We start from the raw sequence: 14,624 nt of genomic DNA, 5'->3' as shown, positions 1-14,624 counted from the left end.
GTAAAAGAGGAAATCAATGGCGCCATCTTGGCAAAGCTCCTTCTCATTTGATGGTCGTCGTTCCTATTCCTTCATGTTTAGCCTCTTCCTTACCCAAGCGTCTCACTGCTGCTGTTTCTCACGAAGATTATTCTCCCTCTCATTCTTCTTTGGTTTGTCCTTAGAAGATTTAAGGGGGTTCAGGAAGTCATATTTGTAATGTTGCTGGCCTTGTGGGTTCTCTCTCTCTCTCTCTTCTCTCGGGGTCTCTCTCTCTCTCTCTCTCCTCTCTCTCTCGTCTCTCTCTCTCTCTCTCTCTCTCTCTAAAATCCAAAACAAGAAAGAAACAAATAAAGAGAGAAATCAAGAATATCAGGTAAAAGAGAAAAGCAAACCACCAATGAGATATGCAGAGGTGTCAGCAAAAAATTTCAAAGCATCAGCTCCGAAATTCTACTCAAGAGATAATAACTGTATTTATTATGCAAGAGGATATTGCAGAAACAGAGAAAATTGCAGATTCAGACACAAAATGAATAATTATGATGAAGGAAGATCAAATATTATGGAAAAGTTGGATTTTTTAATGTCAGAATTTCTGGAAATGAAAAAAGAACAACATACCAGAACAGGAAAGAGACATGGGAAAATCCTTATTACTACCAATATTAAATGAAGGAGAAAACACGCAAACCATCATAGTGATGAATGCGCAGGGTTTAGTTACGAGTAACTCAAAAAGAAAAATAGAGTACTTAGAAGAACTAACCCAAAAATGAAAAGAAAATAGATATAATGAATATAAGTGAAACCTGGTATTCCCAAGAGACTGGGAATGATGATCAAATAAAAGGGTTCCAAACTTATAGATCAGATAGAAAAAATAGGAATCAAGGGGGAACCGCAATATATGGGAAAGACAAAAAACAAGGAAAAATATATGAGAAATATAGTAACTCAGAATGTGAACTAATAGCGGTAGAATTTGAATCTGAAAAATTGATGAACATAGTAATATATAGACCTCCTAATACTAAAGAGTTTGACTTAATAATTGAAAAATTGGATGATATATGTAGAAATCACAAGGACTGGACTATTCTCCTATCTGGTGACTTCAACTTTCCTTTCGTAGAATGGAAAGAACGAATAGGAGACTGTGGTTGTACTTATACATATAAAAAAGAGAGTAATAGTAGTGCAGAAGATAAGAGGCAATTTGAAAAGCTATTAGATATGCTACTAGAATACAACATTCAACAAATAAATCACCTGCCAACAAGAAAGGAAAATACTTTAGACCTAGTATTTGTGAACGAGATGAATTATGTTAAATAAATAATAGTTTATAATGTGAGTATTTCAGATCATAATGTCATAGAATTAACAGTTCATTCCAAAGCAAGTGAAAATAGAGATAAGCAAGAAATGAAAAAGTGGGAAGGATATGGAAAATACAACTTCTACAGTAAAAATATAAAATGGTCAGAAATTAATGAAGAATTAAACAAAGATTGGGATAACATTTTCGTAAGTGATGACATAAGGGTAAATACGGAGATATTATATAAAATATTGGAGAAAATAGTGGATAAATATATACCGAAGAAGAAAAGTAAACATCATTCATGCATACCAAGAGACAGAAGGATCTTGTTCCAGAAAATCAGAAAGTGGAAAAAAGGTCTTGCAAAAGAAAAAAATGCATGGAAAGTTATAGAACTAAAAAGTAAGATAGAAAATGCAGAACAAAAGATTATACAATCAAAAGAAAATGAAAAACGGGACTTGGAAGAAAAAACCCTATTAAATATCAAGCAAACCCCAAACTATTATACTCATATGCGAAGAAGATGAATAAAAGAAGAATAGAAATAGGCCCTCTGAGAATTGAAGGGAGATTAACGAATGAAAAAAAGGAAATTTGCAACATACTGGCAGAACGTTATAAGAGAGAATTCACCCCTAGAATAGATAATGAAGATAATGATATAGAAGTAAGGGACAAAAATAGTGAATATTTAGCTGACATAGAAATTAATGAAGCTGATATTGTGCAGGCAATTAATGAAATTAAAAATGGAGCTGCTGCAGGGCCGGATGGAGTCCCTGCTATTTTGTTAAAGAAAGTAGTTCATTCTATCGCAAAGCCACTTGCAATATTATTAAGACAAAGTGTAGATACAGGCAAGATTTATGATGAGCACAAATTAGCATATATCACCCCTACTTTCAAAAGTGGATCAAGACTAGAGGCAAGTAATTATAGGCCTGTGAGTCTAACATCACATATTATGAAAGTGTATGAAAGGTAATGAAGAAAAATATTATGAAACATTTAATAAAAAATAATTTGTTTAATATAGGACAACACGGTTTCGTACCCGGAAAAAGTACACAAACCCAACTGTTAGTCCACCGTGAGAACATATTCAAAAATATGAAAAGCGGAAATGAAACAGATGTGGTTTATCTAGACTTTGCAAAAGCTTTTGACAAAGTAGACCATAATATATTAGCAAAGAAAATTAGAAAACACAATATCGTAGATAAAGTAGGAAGATGGTTAAAAGAATTTTTACACAACAGAAAACAGATAGTTATTGCAAACGATGAGAAATCGGATGAAACCAAGGTAATATCCGGTGTGCCACAAGGTACGGTGCTAGCTGCAATATTGTTTGTTATTATGATTGAAGACATAGACAGTAATGTTAAGGATTCGGTAGTGAGTAGTTTCGCTGATGACACAAGAATAAGTAGAGAAATTACTTGTGATGAAGATAGGAACGCTCTACAAAGAGACCTTAACAAAGTATATGATTGGGCAGAGGTAAATAGGATGGTATTTAACTCTGATAAATTTGAATCAATAAATTATGGAGACAGAGAAGGAAAGCTATATGCATATAGGGGACCTAATAATGAGACAATCACAAATAAGGAAGCAGTTAAAGACCTTGGTGTGATGATGAATAGGAACATGTTATGCAATGATCAAATAGCCATTCTGTTGGCAAAATGTAAAGCAAAAATGGGAATGTTGTTACGGCATTTCAAAACAAGAAAAGCTGAACACATGATTATGCTTTATAAAACATATGTTCGTAGTCCACTTGAATATTGCAATATGATATGGTACCCACACTATCAAAAGGATATTGCACAAATAGAGAGTGTACAAAGGTCCTTTACAGCTAGAATAGAAGAAGTTAAGGACCTAGACTACTGGGAAAGACTACAATCCTTAAAATTATATAGTCTAGAAAGGAGAAGAGAACGCTACATGATAATTCAGGCATGGAAACAGATAGAAGGAATAACAGAAAATATCATGGAACTAAAAATATCAGAAAGAGCAAGCAGAGGTAGATTAATAGTGCCCAAAACTATACCAGGAAAAATAATGAAAGCACACAGAACATTAATCCACTACGCACCAGCATCGATAATGCAGCGTCTATTCAATGCGTTGCCAGCTCATCTGAGGAATATATCAGGAGTGAGTGTAGATGTGTTTAAGAATAAGCTCGACAAATATCTAAACTGCATCCCAGACCATCCAAGATTGGAAGATGCAAAATATACCGGAAGATGTACTAGCAACTCTCTGGTAGACATTAGAGGCGCCTCACACTGAGGGACCTGGGGCAACCCGAACGAACTGTAAGGTCTGTAAGGTAAGGTCTCTCTCTCTCTCTCTCTCTCCCCTTTTTGGGGGGGTTGAGGATGCAGCTCCCTATAGTACAGTTTTTTCAGATGCACAAAAAAATGTCAGAATATTGGGCATCGCTAGGCCTGTCATGGGGTAACAACCCTTTTTGGCCTTTTGTCTCTCTAAAAGTCGTCTCTTACCCACAGAGACTTCTGCCATGACAGTTTCCACATCTTTTGTTTTGGCTCTTGAAACACCTATCTCGATGCCGTCTCCTTCCAGGTAGGGTCCAGGTCCGACTCTCTTTGACAGAGTGAAAGGTGTGTTTTTCAGAAGTATGGCCATGTTAAACTTTCGATATCCAAAAACAGACGAAGGGAGAAGGATTTCATTGACTCTCCTAGGAAGTTTCGCAGGATGTCTTCAGATCATTGTTCTCATCTCCTTCACCTGATGCTCACCTGTCCAAGGATGTCCATGTCTCTCCTGCTTTAGAACCAGATCCACAACCTTCTTGGTACATGGAACAGGAATTGATTGTCCAACATGTCCATAGGAAGGATCTTAATGCTCCAGTAAGACACAATCTTATGTTAAGACCAAGGTTTCGTCTGTAGATGACCAAATGACAAATTTTAAATGTTTGCATTTTTCAAAACTAACAAACCTTTGGTCTTAAACATATATGGCCCATTTCAAGTCACCCCTCATTTTTTCCTAGGCTAGAAGGAAACTGCACTGATGATGTGTAGCTGAGGTAAAGCTGGTCGCATAGCTTCCTACTTTTCCTCTATTGGCTGATACCTGTTGCCACCAATTCCTTTTGTTATTTTTACACAGACTCCAGCTATCGCCAGAGAATTTATCCTTATGTTAAGTTAAGACTGAAGGTCTGTTACTTATGAAAAATACAAATTGATTTAAAATATGTCATACGGCTAAAATGTCAGCACTAGCAAATTCACATGAAAATAACAAGATACCAAAAATGAACTAGCCAGTAATGACTGCAAGATAAAAAGGCTAATAAGAAATAATTTGCATTATACTGGACAGAAATTGGAGATATATAGCCTAAAGATTTAGTTGCATTAAATCACATAAAGCAAAATGGAATTTTATGTAAACTAATGTTGGCGTAGATCTTGACAGGAAAATAGAAAAGGGGCAAAAATATTAGCATAAAATACCAATAATCCTTACTTAAAGCAAACAACTCTCAGTAGTTAATAATACAAGGACAAAGCTGTCAAATACAATATGTAGGTTTGTAACCCACTAATTCATAAATAATTAATAAATGTGGTACTGCTATTGGTAATATATTCTTACCCCTTTCCTGTTTTCCTAAAAATTGAGTGCACTGGTCTCCCTCACGAAAATTGAGTAGTCAGTAAAACATGGTTTATTTGTTTAAAGTTAGATAGTTGAATTTTCATCTGCAATTCACCATATACCTATCGTATAATTTCAATTCACTTCAAGATTAAGTAACTAACATTAATTGAACAAAAGGTTCTGCAGGAAACAATAGTGAAGGACTGGCTTTATCAGAATTATTGATATATACAGTAGATATATTCAAGGAAAACTAACATTAAAGACTGGCAAGTCTCATAGTGATCATACAGTCATTATTTTTTTGTATATTTCAACATTTTAGTGTAAGTAAATTTTCCTGCCCACCCTTTGCATTACATGAATCGCAGTCAGCAAAGAAACATTTCGTCCACAAATATTTTCATTTCTCTTTGTATTTTCAGTATTCTGAAAATTTAACATTAATTCATAATTCTAAGATACTTCCCTAACTATTGCTTCTGTGTTCGAGGTTTTGGCTTGAATTTTGCTCGAATAGAGTCATTATGCCCTTCCCTGTTTCGAGCAATTTCAATACAGAAAAACTGTATTCTTGTTACCAAGATAGTATTCGCCTCAGAGTATTCATCACTGCAGTCAATACGAACCAGTGTAGCAAAGCTGTAATCTTCAATTTCCTTCTCATATTTCATGCAAAATGGTCGCCATGTCTGAAATTAAGGTAAATTAAAATGATTACAACTATTTAACATTTCACTGCATAATTTGACAGTTTAAACCAAAAATACCTTAAATTATCATACTAAAAAAATCTGACATTTCAAACAAAAATACACCCCAAACCATCATCTCAAAACTTCTTGAGAAATCTTACGTTAGTAACCTTTTACGACTGTTACTCTTAAGTATCTATGGCCCCTAAAATACTTATAACAATCATTTACTCATTTTATAATATTAATATTAATGTAATCAGCAAAAATATCTATAAAATTTTTAATACAAATTCAATAAACCTTTAATACAAATTAAATAAGTCTGTTTTACAGAACATTTGATAATTAATCAAGTTACCCCTTCTACAGTATACATAAGCATTTCTCTCTCATAATATTGAAGTATATTAATCCTTTTAAAATTATCGCTGATTGGTTTTTTTAAAACTGTTTATTCACTAATTACTATACTTTTTCATATTGTGTATTTGAATAAATACTGATTTTTAAGATAAAAATTATTTATAGCATACTTAAAATGTAGTTATGTATCTTATTAAGTTCACTCCAAGTTGGGCCCTGGACTGAGCTCTCTCTTCTCTCTCTCTCGTCTCTCTTCTCTCTCTCTCTCTCTTCTCTCTCTCTCGCTCTGCTTCTCTCATCTCATCGTCTCTCTCTCATCTCCTCCTCCGTCTCTCTCTCTCTCTCTCTCTCTCTCTCTCTTCTAGGGTGTTCTCTCTCTTTCTTTCTTCTCTCTCTCTTTTCTTAACTAGTCAAAGAAATTGGTAAAGAAGTTTTTAGCTTACAATTGCGTTTTTCGACCATTTCAGCAAAGTCAAAATTGACCGAAGGTTGAAATTTTGGCACTTTGTTATTTATCTGAAAATATTTCAAAATTGATAAAAGCTACAACCATGAGTTGTTTTTCGTTGTATTCTACATGAAATTGCGCACATTTTCATATATAATACTCCCTGATAATCAACAAGGCACACGCACACAAAAACACTGAAACAAAGAAATCACGGGCAAACAAAGTAACAACCAGCTTGGAGAGGGAAAGCACAAGCGACTACTCTCCAAGGCGGTCAAAGAACGACTGATACCTCATGGGGTTCTATGCCTAGTCGGTGACTAGCTTCCACCTCATATGCTACGTAGAGTTGCCACATGCCACAGATTCCTTGCTTTACAATCTCTGATTGTTTTTAACCAGTTTCCAGCTGGCGCAAGAAGATTATCCTACTGTTTAGACCGAAGGTTTGTTAGCTAAGGAAATTCAAATTGATAAAAAAAAGTGTCATATTTGGCAATGGGAGCTAGTCTTCGTATCATTTCAAATATTTTATCATGGCCTGGGGTTGATGGATAACATGAATTTAGAGCATTATTTAGTTCATCCATATTAAATGCATAATTATATTCTAGATCTTCAATATTTTCAAAATTCAGTATGGTGTCTTCCTTGTGTTCTTATATTTTTAAAATGTTCATTTTGATTGGAGTAGGCACTTATGTCTTCAAAGTGTTTCCCTATTATATTCAATATTTCATACATGTCATGATATAATTTCCAATTTTGGTTTATTGCACTTCTTGGGGGTCTTAAATATTTTCCAATAATTTTCCTTATTTTTTGCCAAATACCTTTCACAGATGAATTTGTTGACAAGCTTGATGCATAAGTTTCCCAAAATATTTTCTCAAATATTACAATTTTTCAGAATTTGGCATTACAAAGGACCCTAGTATTTGTTGGGGTATGTGTATCCGACACCCCTCCCCCCCCCCCCCCACAACATTAAAAATCTGCGAACACAGGCAGCCTGCGGTTACTGTCGCCATCGGTTAGCGGCGTTTCAGTTTTATGCGCTTGTTAAATATATTCATAACTGGGTTTTACATTCCGCAGGGTTTATAGCACTGTTGTCTGGTTATTGATTTCTTAGGCTAGGTGCTGAGACCACCTCATAAAATGCAAACATAATGAATATGCATCTTTTCCTCTGCTCTTTTAAAAAGTTATCCTTTACTTTATGGATGTGTTATGGAGTTCCATTTGACAACGTCTGAAGGAGAGAGATGAGGAGAGAAAGAGGGGAGAGGAAGAGAGAGAGGAGAGAGAGAGGATTAGAGACGAGAGAGAGAGAGAGAGAAGGAGAGAGAGAGAGAGAGAGAGAGAGAGAGAGAGAGAGAGAGAGAGAGAGAGAGTAGTTGATGGGTGGATGGTTAACAACTGAATAGGCTGTTGGTGATTTCTGGGTTGTCTGCTGGTGCTGTTGGAGTTTAGAGTTCTGTTATTTTGAGTTGTTTTTTGGTCAGTCTTTAGTCTTTGGTGACAGTAGTGTCGGCAGCAGTCTTGAAGGAATTAAAAGTCAGTTGAGTTGTATTATTGATTTGTTTTTTGTTATGTTTAGTTTGACATTGTTGCTTAAGTTGTTGTGCCTGTATTGTTAGATTTGTTGTGCTATGAGTTTTTGGTGAGTTGTATGTGAGTTGTGGTTGTGTTCCTTAGTTGTTTGCTGTGTTGTTGAGTTGTGGTTGTGTTCCTTGGTTGTTGTTGAGTTGTGGTCTTAGGTTGTTGTGTTGTGGGTTGTGGTTCTTGGTTGTTGTTGTTGGTGTCTCAGCAACCTTGACCGGCGGACAGCACAGCATAGCCCAGAGTATCTGGAGTGAGTTAGTACATTTTTTTTTTTTTTTTTTTTGGTACTGTAGGTAAATTGTCCTGCATGAATTCTGTAGTGTAAAGAGGAAAGTGTGGCTGAGTGTGAGTTTAGCTGCTAGAGTGATTAGGTTTATGTGGGGAGGATTTGCCCGGCAGTTTTTAAGCTTGTGATCCCGCCACAACTTCACTTTATCTAATAATACTGTATGTAGTCTTGTATTACTATTTGTGTTATAAAATACAAACAAACCGATCATGTTTTGGTTGGGAAAAATCAGCTGAGGGTGGAGGTAAGATTATTTCACCGCATTTAACTCAATTCAGAGCAATTTTCTTGCTTCTATTTAATGTAAATTAATCTTTAGAAACTCTATTCATATGTGACAAGGTTATTTTTCTTTATATGAAGAGTTTTTAAGTTGAAAATTTATGTAAATAAGTGAACTAGACTTGGTTATTTTTTTCGTTAATAGATGGCGCTTTTGTCTGGTTATTGGTACAAATTTCGGTACTTGCTGAAGCACCAAGAGACCCTCCTAAAATACAAACATAATGAATATGCATCTATTCCTTGGCTCTTTTAAAAAGTTATACTTTACTTCACTGTTTCCAATAATAGTGTATGTAGTCTCATATTACGTACTACATATAGTAGTATTATAAAATACAAACAAAGCGATCCATGTTTTGCATTGAAAAAATCAGCTGCGGGCAGAGACACGGTTATTTTGCCCAACTAAACTCAATTTTCTTGCTTCTATTTAGCAGAAACCGGTTATTTTTTGTTATTGAAGTGCTTTCAAGTTGAAATATGACTGAAATATGTGTGTCTTGTTATGAACTCGATTGTTATTTTTTTCATTAACAGATGGTGTCGGGAGCATGTTATTTTGTGTAAAAAAACTGATTATATTCGTTATTTTCATCCTATATCATAATACAATATTTACGTATTTATCTGTTAGCAGCGTGAAAACAACAGTAAAATGTGTTCTTTCATGGCAACTAAATTTTATAAAATACATTTTCTCCACTATCATTTGCGGTCGAGTTTCATTATGTTACTGAAGCCTGATAATTTATACATAGTCATTAGCAGTGTGAACATTGTGTTCTCAGCTTCAGCTACAAATGCAGCTTAAATTTAGCAGTACATACTCTATACTATATTTCCGTGCCGGTATTTTCTCCATAGTGAATAAATGTAAAACGTAAAAATATCAGTCCTATTCTACTTAATTCACGTCATTTGTAATAAAACGCTGTAGTTTTGTTACAAATGACGTTAATTTGTTACTATCGTACGATGGCTGAAATGCAAGCAAAATGATATTGTTATGATACAATAAAGTTTCATACATACTTACCTGGCAGATATATACATAGCTAAGACTCCGTCGTCCCCGACAGAAATTCAAATTTCGCGGCACACGCTGCAGGTAGGTCAGGTGATCTACCGTCCTGCCCTGGGTGGCAGGATTAGGAACCATTCCTGTTTTCTATCATATTTTTTCTCTTCCACCTGTCTCCTTGCGGGGAGGCTGGGTGGGCCCTAATCGTATATATCTGCCAGGTAAGTATGTATGAAACTTTATTGTATCATAACAATATCATTTTCATACAATCAACTTACCTGTCAGATATATACATAGCTGATTGGCACCCTTCGGTGGAGGGTAAGAGACAGCTACTATATGGAATAGACAGGTAAACAACATATGTTGTAGGTATAAATAAAACCTTGGTTCCTACCTGATAGGTGGTAGACTTCGTGGGTGTTTGCCCAGTAGTCTGCATCACCTCAAGAAACTTTAGCGAGATTTGTGATCTATGGCCAAGAGTTCTTGTGGGTCTGCCGAAGGGGTCTTATCCACTTACTCGGCAGAGCCTGAAAGGACTTTGTCAATGGGTGCTGATCCACTTATATGACAATACACCTTATGAAGGAGCGCAACACCGATCCCGATCACCTGATCCTAACACGAGGGTTCGCGCTCAAATTGGAAAGAGTTATCCCCACACTCCTTTCAAAAACCCCAATAATTTCACTAAGTTAAAAAACTTTAACTCAAAGTTAAGGATCAGTGTCGGCTCCTTATCCCAGTAACGTATCCGCAGAAACGTATAAACCAAAGAGAAGGAATCTCTCGTAGGTTAACTTGACATCCTTTGTGTAATGAGAAGTCAACACAGAGTTGCCTCTGCCGTACAACACAGCTAATATGTCTTATATGACATATTGTTATGTAAAGAACAAGAATTTGCAAAAGCGCGCACTTCCTGCGCTTTTAATTCTCAGCTGTTTTGAAGGAATCAAGTCACTAATGAAGTGCTTAGGAGATCTCCATGTTTCAAAGAAGACCAGGGCTTTCTTGAAATGGATCTCACCCGACTGAAGCCTGAAGCCTGGCAGGAACCTCGCGCCTGGCTGGTGCTTCGCTCTTGGTTGGCGCCTAGCGCTTGTCTGGTACCTTTCGCTTGACTGGCGCCTCGCATCTGGATGACGCTTCGCGTCTTAGCTGGAGATTCGCGCCTAGAGCCTGGCTTGCGCCTGGCTGGCTGCTCGCGCCTAGCTGGCGCCTCGCGCCTCGCGCCTGGCTGGCGCTTTGTGTCTGCCTGGCGCCTCGCGCCTGCCTGGCGCCTTGCGCCTGGCTGGCGTCTAGCTCCTGGTTGGAGTGGCGCCTTGCGCCTGCCTGGAGCTTCGCGGCTGGCTGGCACCTCGCGCCTGGCTGGCGTCTCGCGCCAGGTTGGCGCTTTGTGCCTGCCTGGCGCCTCGCGCCTGGCTGGCGTTTCGCGCCAGGTTGGCGCTTTGTGCCTGCCTGGAGCTTCGCGCCTGGCTGGCGTCTCGCGCCCGGTTGGAGTGGCGCCTTGCGCCTGCCTGGAGCTTCGCCGCTGGCTGGTACCTCGCGCCTGCCTGGCGCCTCGCTCCTGCCTGGCGCCTCGCGCCTGGGTGGCTCCTCCCCACTTGCCGGAGCTTCGAGCTTGGTAGAGTCTCGAGGATGTCTGGCAATGTCCACATCGGACACTCTTATCTGTCCTATATGTTCGCATCTAGCGCATCTGTGTCAGGTTGTAGGCCCGGTCTTTCTCCTCATCAGACAATGACAGTGTTCTTGGGGCTGTCTGCAGGTTTCTTCTTCCTTACTGACTGTGTCAGAAGGTCTTGAGTCGCCTTCTCAGTTAATGAACGAGAAATGTCCTTCACTACTGAGAAGGGAACAAAAAGTCAGACAAAGGCGAGTACAGAAGCGCTGCCCTCTGAGCGTGGGAGACCGCTTTGGTTAAAAAGACACTATATACTGTCCTCTTTTTAAGAAGACCTGCTCCAAACAAAGAGGAGATCTCAACCGAGCCATCCTGATCCGCTTTGTCTATACAAGACAAAATACACAGAAGGACTTCTGGTTCGAGTCCTTCAGAATCATGGGCTTTCTTGGACATCACCCCAAGGGACCAATCTAAGAAGTTGAAAACTTCCAATACATGAAAGAGTCCCTTGAGGAGATGGTCCAGTTCTGAAATGCCCCAAGTTATACGGGCAGAGTTCAAACCTTGTCTACGTGAAGCGTCAACTAAGGTCGAAAAGTCCGCTTCTGACGTAGACGGAAGAGAAATACCCCTATTCTCTCCCGTCTGATATCAAATGCCTCTTTTACCAGCTAGTCTCGCTGGAGGCATGCAGAAGACCGTTCTAACTAACACCTTCTTCAAATGGCGGGCTTCATTCTAAGAAAAAACGAAGATTTCTTCGTCTTTGCACTCGAGAAAAGAGAGCGCGGAGAGGAGGAGAGGCAGGAGTCAAGTCGTCTCCATACTCCTCTAGAAGCAAGGCTGTCAAAACATTATAGTTCGACAGTCCTTCTCTTCCTTGAAACTCCTCCTCCGAGTTTACTTCTAACTCGGGGTCTAGATGAGTCTCCGTTGCTAATTCAGTACGTCTTTCCTCTGGAGGAGACAAACTCCTAAAAGGAGAGGGGCTAAGGGAATGATATTCCTTCCTCTTCCCCGCTTTAATAGTCCTGGAAGGCGCCAACAGCCCAGGCTTCTCTCCATAAATGGATGACGCTTCCCGCTTGGATGACGCTTCTAGTCAGCCAAGCGTCCTGGCTGACGCCTCCCGTTTGTGTGGCTGCTGACGTCTGGATGACGCCTCGCGCCTGGAAGACGCTTCGCTCTCAAAAGGCGTCCTAACTGGCGCCAAAATTTGGTTGGAGCCTCGCGTCTAAAAGCAGCTTTAAATGACTATTCATGTCTTGACGACGTCTCACGTCTCTCTGGCGTTACGTGTCTTCCGTAAGATTCTCCCGATCTCGCTCTCGAAACCGAAGCCTCTGCGATATGTTTGGAAGCTTCACGTCTGCATGACGCCTCTCGCTTCTCGAAAAAAACCGGGAAAAGGGGCTTCTTGCGATATGTGTTGGGAAAGGCTTCACGTCTGCATGAGCCTCTCGCTTCGCAGGGGAGAGAGGACGAGACTTCTTGATTGGAAGCGCAACGTCCTTCCTACGAGGCGCTAACACTCCCACCAAAGAGGCCAGTTGCTCTTGTACTGGCAAGATAATCTTCCTTGAAGCTTTTCCCACGTCATCTTCAATCGGGGGAGAAGTAGGAAAAGGAAGCAGTCTATAGGAAGCCTGTTCGTCTTCTCACAACTCTTCCCAATAAATGTTAAACATGTTAACAGTTATTATCGTCGATCGAGAAGGATCTCTTTGTTAACGCGAATAGGAGCGAAAAAAGAGATTCTCGATGCTCTATTCGATATGAGAGTGTCGTGGAAATGGCCTAAGTGATTAAATGGGTAACGAAATCAGGAACGAATCTTGCCGTTACCGAGCTTGGTGTCCGAGAGTCTACTGGACTCCTAGGTTAATAACTCGCTAAAACGAGAAAATCTTGGATGGTGCTCTTGGCTCACTGCGCCAGGCTGGCGCTTCTGGCGCAAATTTTGCGCCAGGCTGGCGCTTCTGGAGCATTGCGCCAGGTTGGTACTTCTGGCGCGCGCTTTCTTCTAATTCTTTTTATGTTATGTGCCAGAACAGCTGTGCCTTTATGGTACCCGACATCCTTTCACATGTTAATTCCGTTCTTAGTAGGAAAAAACTTTATATACGTAGTATAGTCCATTCAGGGAAACAATTCTGTCCCAAAGAGAATGTTTCCCATCCGACTCATCCATCTTCTTCTGAGCAGGTACTCTAATAAGCTATGCTTTCGTAAGCCTGAGAGCATTACATAATATAATGTTCTGCTGCGATAGAATCCTTTAATAATGTTACCTACGGTAAACCGCATTGAAAGGTTGTACTATCTCTCTTATTGAAAGCTTCTTAGCAAAAGGCATACAATATTTATTTATGTTAGCTTAATTATCCCCTCAATCCGAGGTTAAGACCGCGATTGTAGGGGAGAGATACGGAAAGTTATTCCCTCCCGCAGGAGAGAGAGAGATTCGCCCGACCGCTCATGAATGACACCTACATGGTACTGACAGTAACTGGCATAGGCGTACTGCGTTGGTCTCAGGCTCTCAGCGAAAGCAGTCCCCGCTTACTCTTCCAGAGTGGCCAGCTACTCCAATTAATAAAGGAATTTAATAAAATTATTATCGAACTTCAGGAAGTTCTTATTAAAGCATATTTAAGCGAAACAAGACTTCGATAAATCTAGAAGCTAAGTAGGTGTAGTCTTAACAATCCCTTTAAGCGTAGTCCTTCCTAGGAAAGACGTAGAAGGATACTTGTAATTGAGTTGCACAGAAAAGAAGTACTACGGTATGTGTTTATGAATTGACCGTATCGTATTCTCATACAGCAGAACTCTACTACCTTCTACTATCTTCGTTCTTTTCGTTAATAGAACGATAGAAAGAGTATATATATTATATATATATATCCTTAAGGAACGAAGTTAATCAAGGAACTCTTTAAATCTTCGTGATTTCTTCATAAATCGCGGAAGAGACAGAATTCCTGTTCATCACTAGGGTTTACGGAAGGAAGTAGATATTTTCTATCCGCCATCATACCCAAACATCGATGAGATCTTATTAAGAAAAACTCCCAAAGCTCTTGCCTCCTCAAAACGAGGGAAGAGCATGGATGAAGGAGAGAGTCCGCATTGAGAGGAACTGCCTAACAAAGGAGTCTTCTGAATAATGAAAAGGGGCTTCTCTTAGTATCAGAATCCTTCTGACAAAAGCAACGGCCGCCTGTGCGACATCTTGCACATTTGCCAGGGGAAAGTTGTTCAAGTTAAAAAATTCAAAGAGGAGTCTCGCGACTGACCT

General features: G+C 39.2%; 1 protein-coding gene across 1 annotated transcript in view; it reads right to left on the bottom strand.

Annotated features, from left to right (window-relative positions):
* Window positions 1–5,168: 5,168 nt before the first annotated feature.
* The window catches only part of LOC135201873 (protein PBDC1-like), a 90,031-nt gene continuing 80,575 nt past the window's right edge, over window positions 5,169–14,624 (bottom strand). Inside the window, exon 6 of the mRNA XM_064231177.1 lies at window positions 5,169–5,664. Within this exon, the coding sequence (XP_064087247.1) occupies window positions 5,446–5,664 (219 nt within the window). The 3' untranslated portion in view covers window positions 5,169–5,445. The remainder of the gene's footprint in view (window positions 5,665–14,624) is intronic.

Source organism: Macrobrachium nipponense, chromosome 23 (assembly GCF_015104395.2).
Source record: "Macrobrachium nipponense isolate FS-2020 chromosome 23, ASM1510439v2, whole genome shotgun sequence".
NCBI lineage: Eukaryota > Metazoa > Arthropoda > Malacostraca > Decapoda > Palaemonidae > Macrobrachium > Macrobrachium nipponense.
Note: the sequence above shows the minus strand (reverse complement) of the source record. Positions and strands in the feature narration are given on the sequence as shown.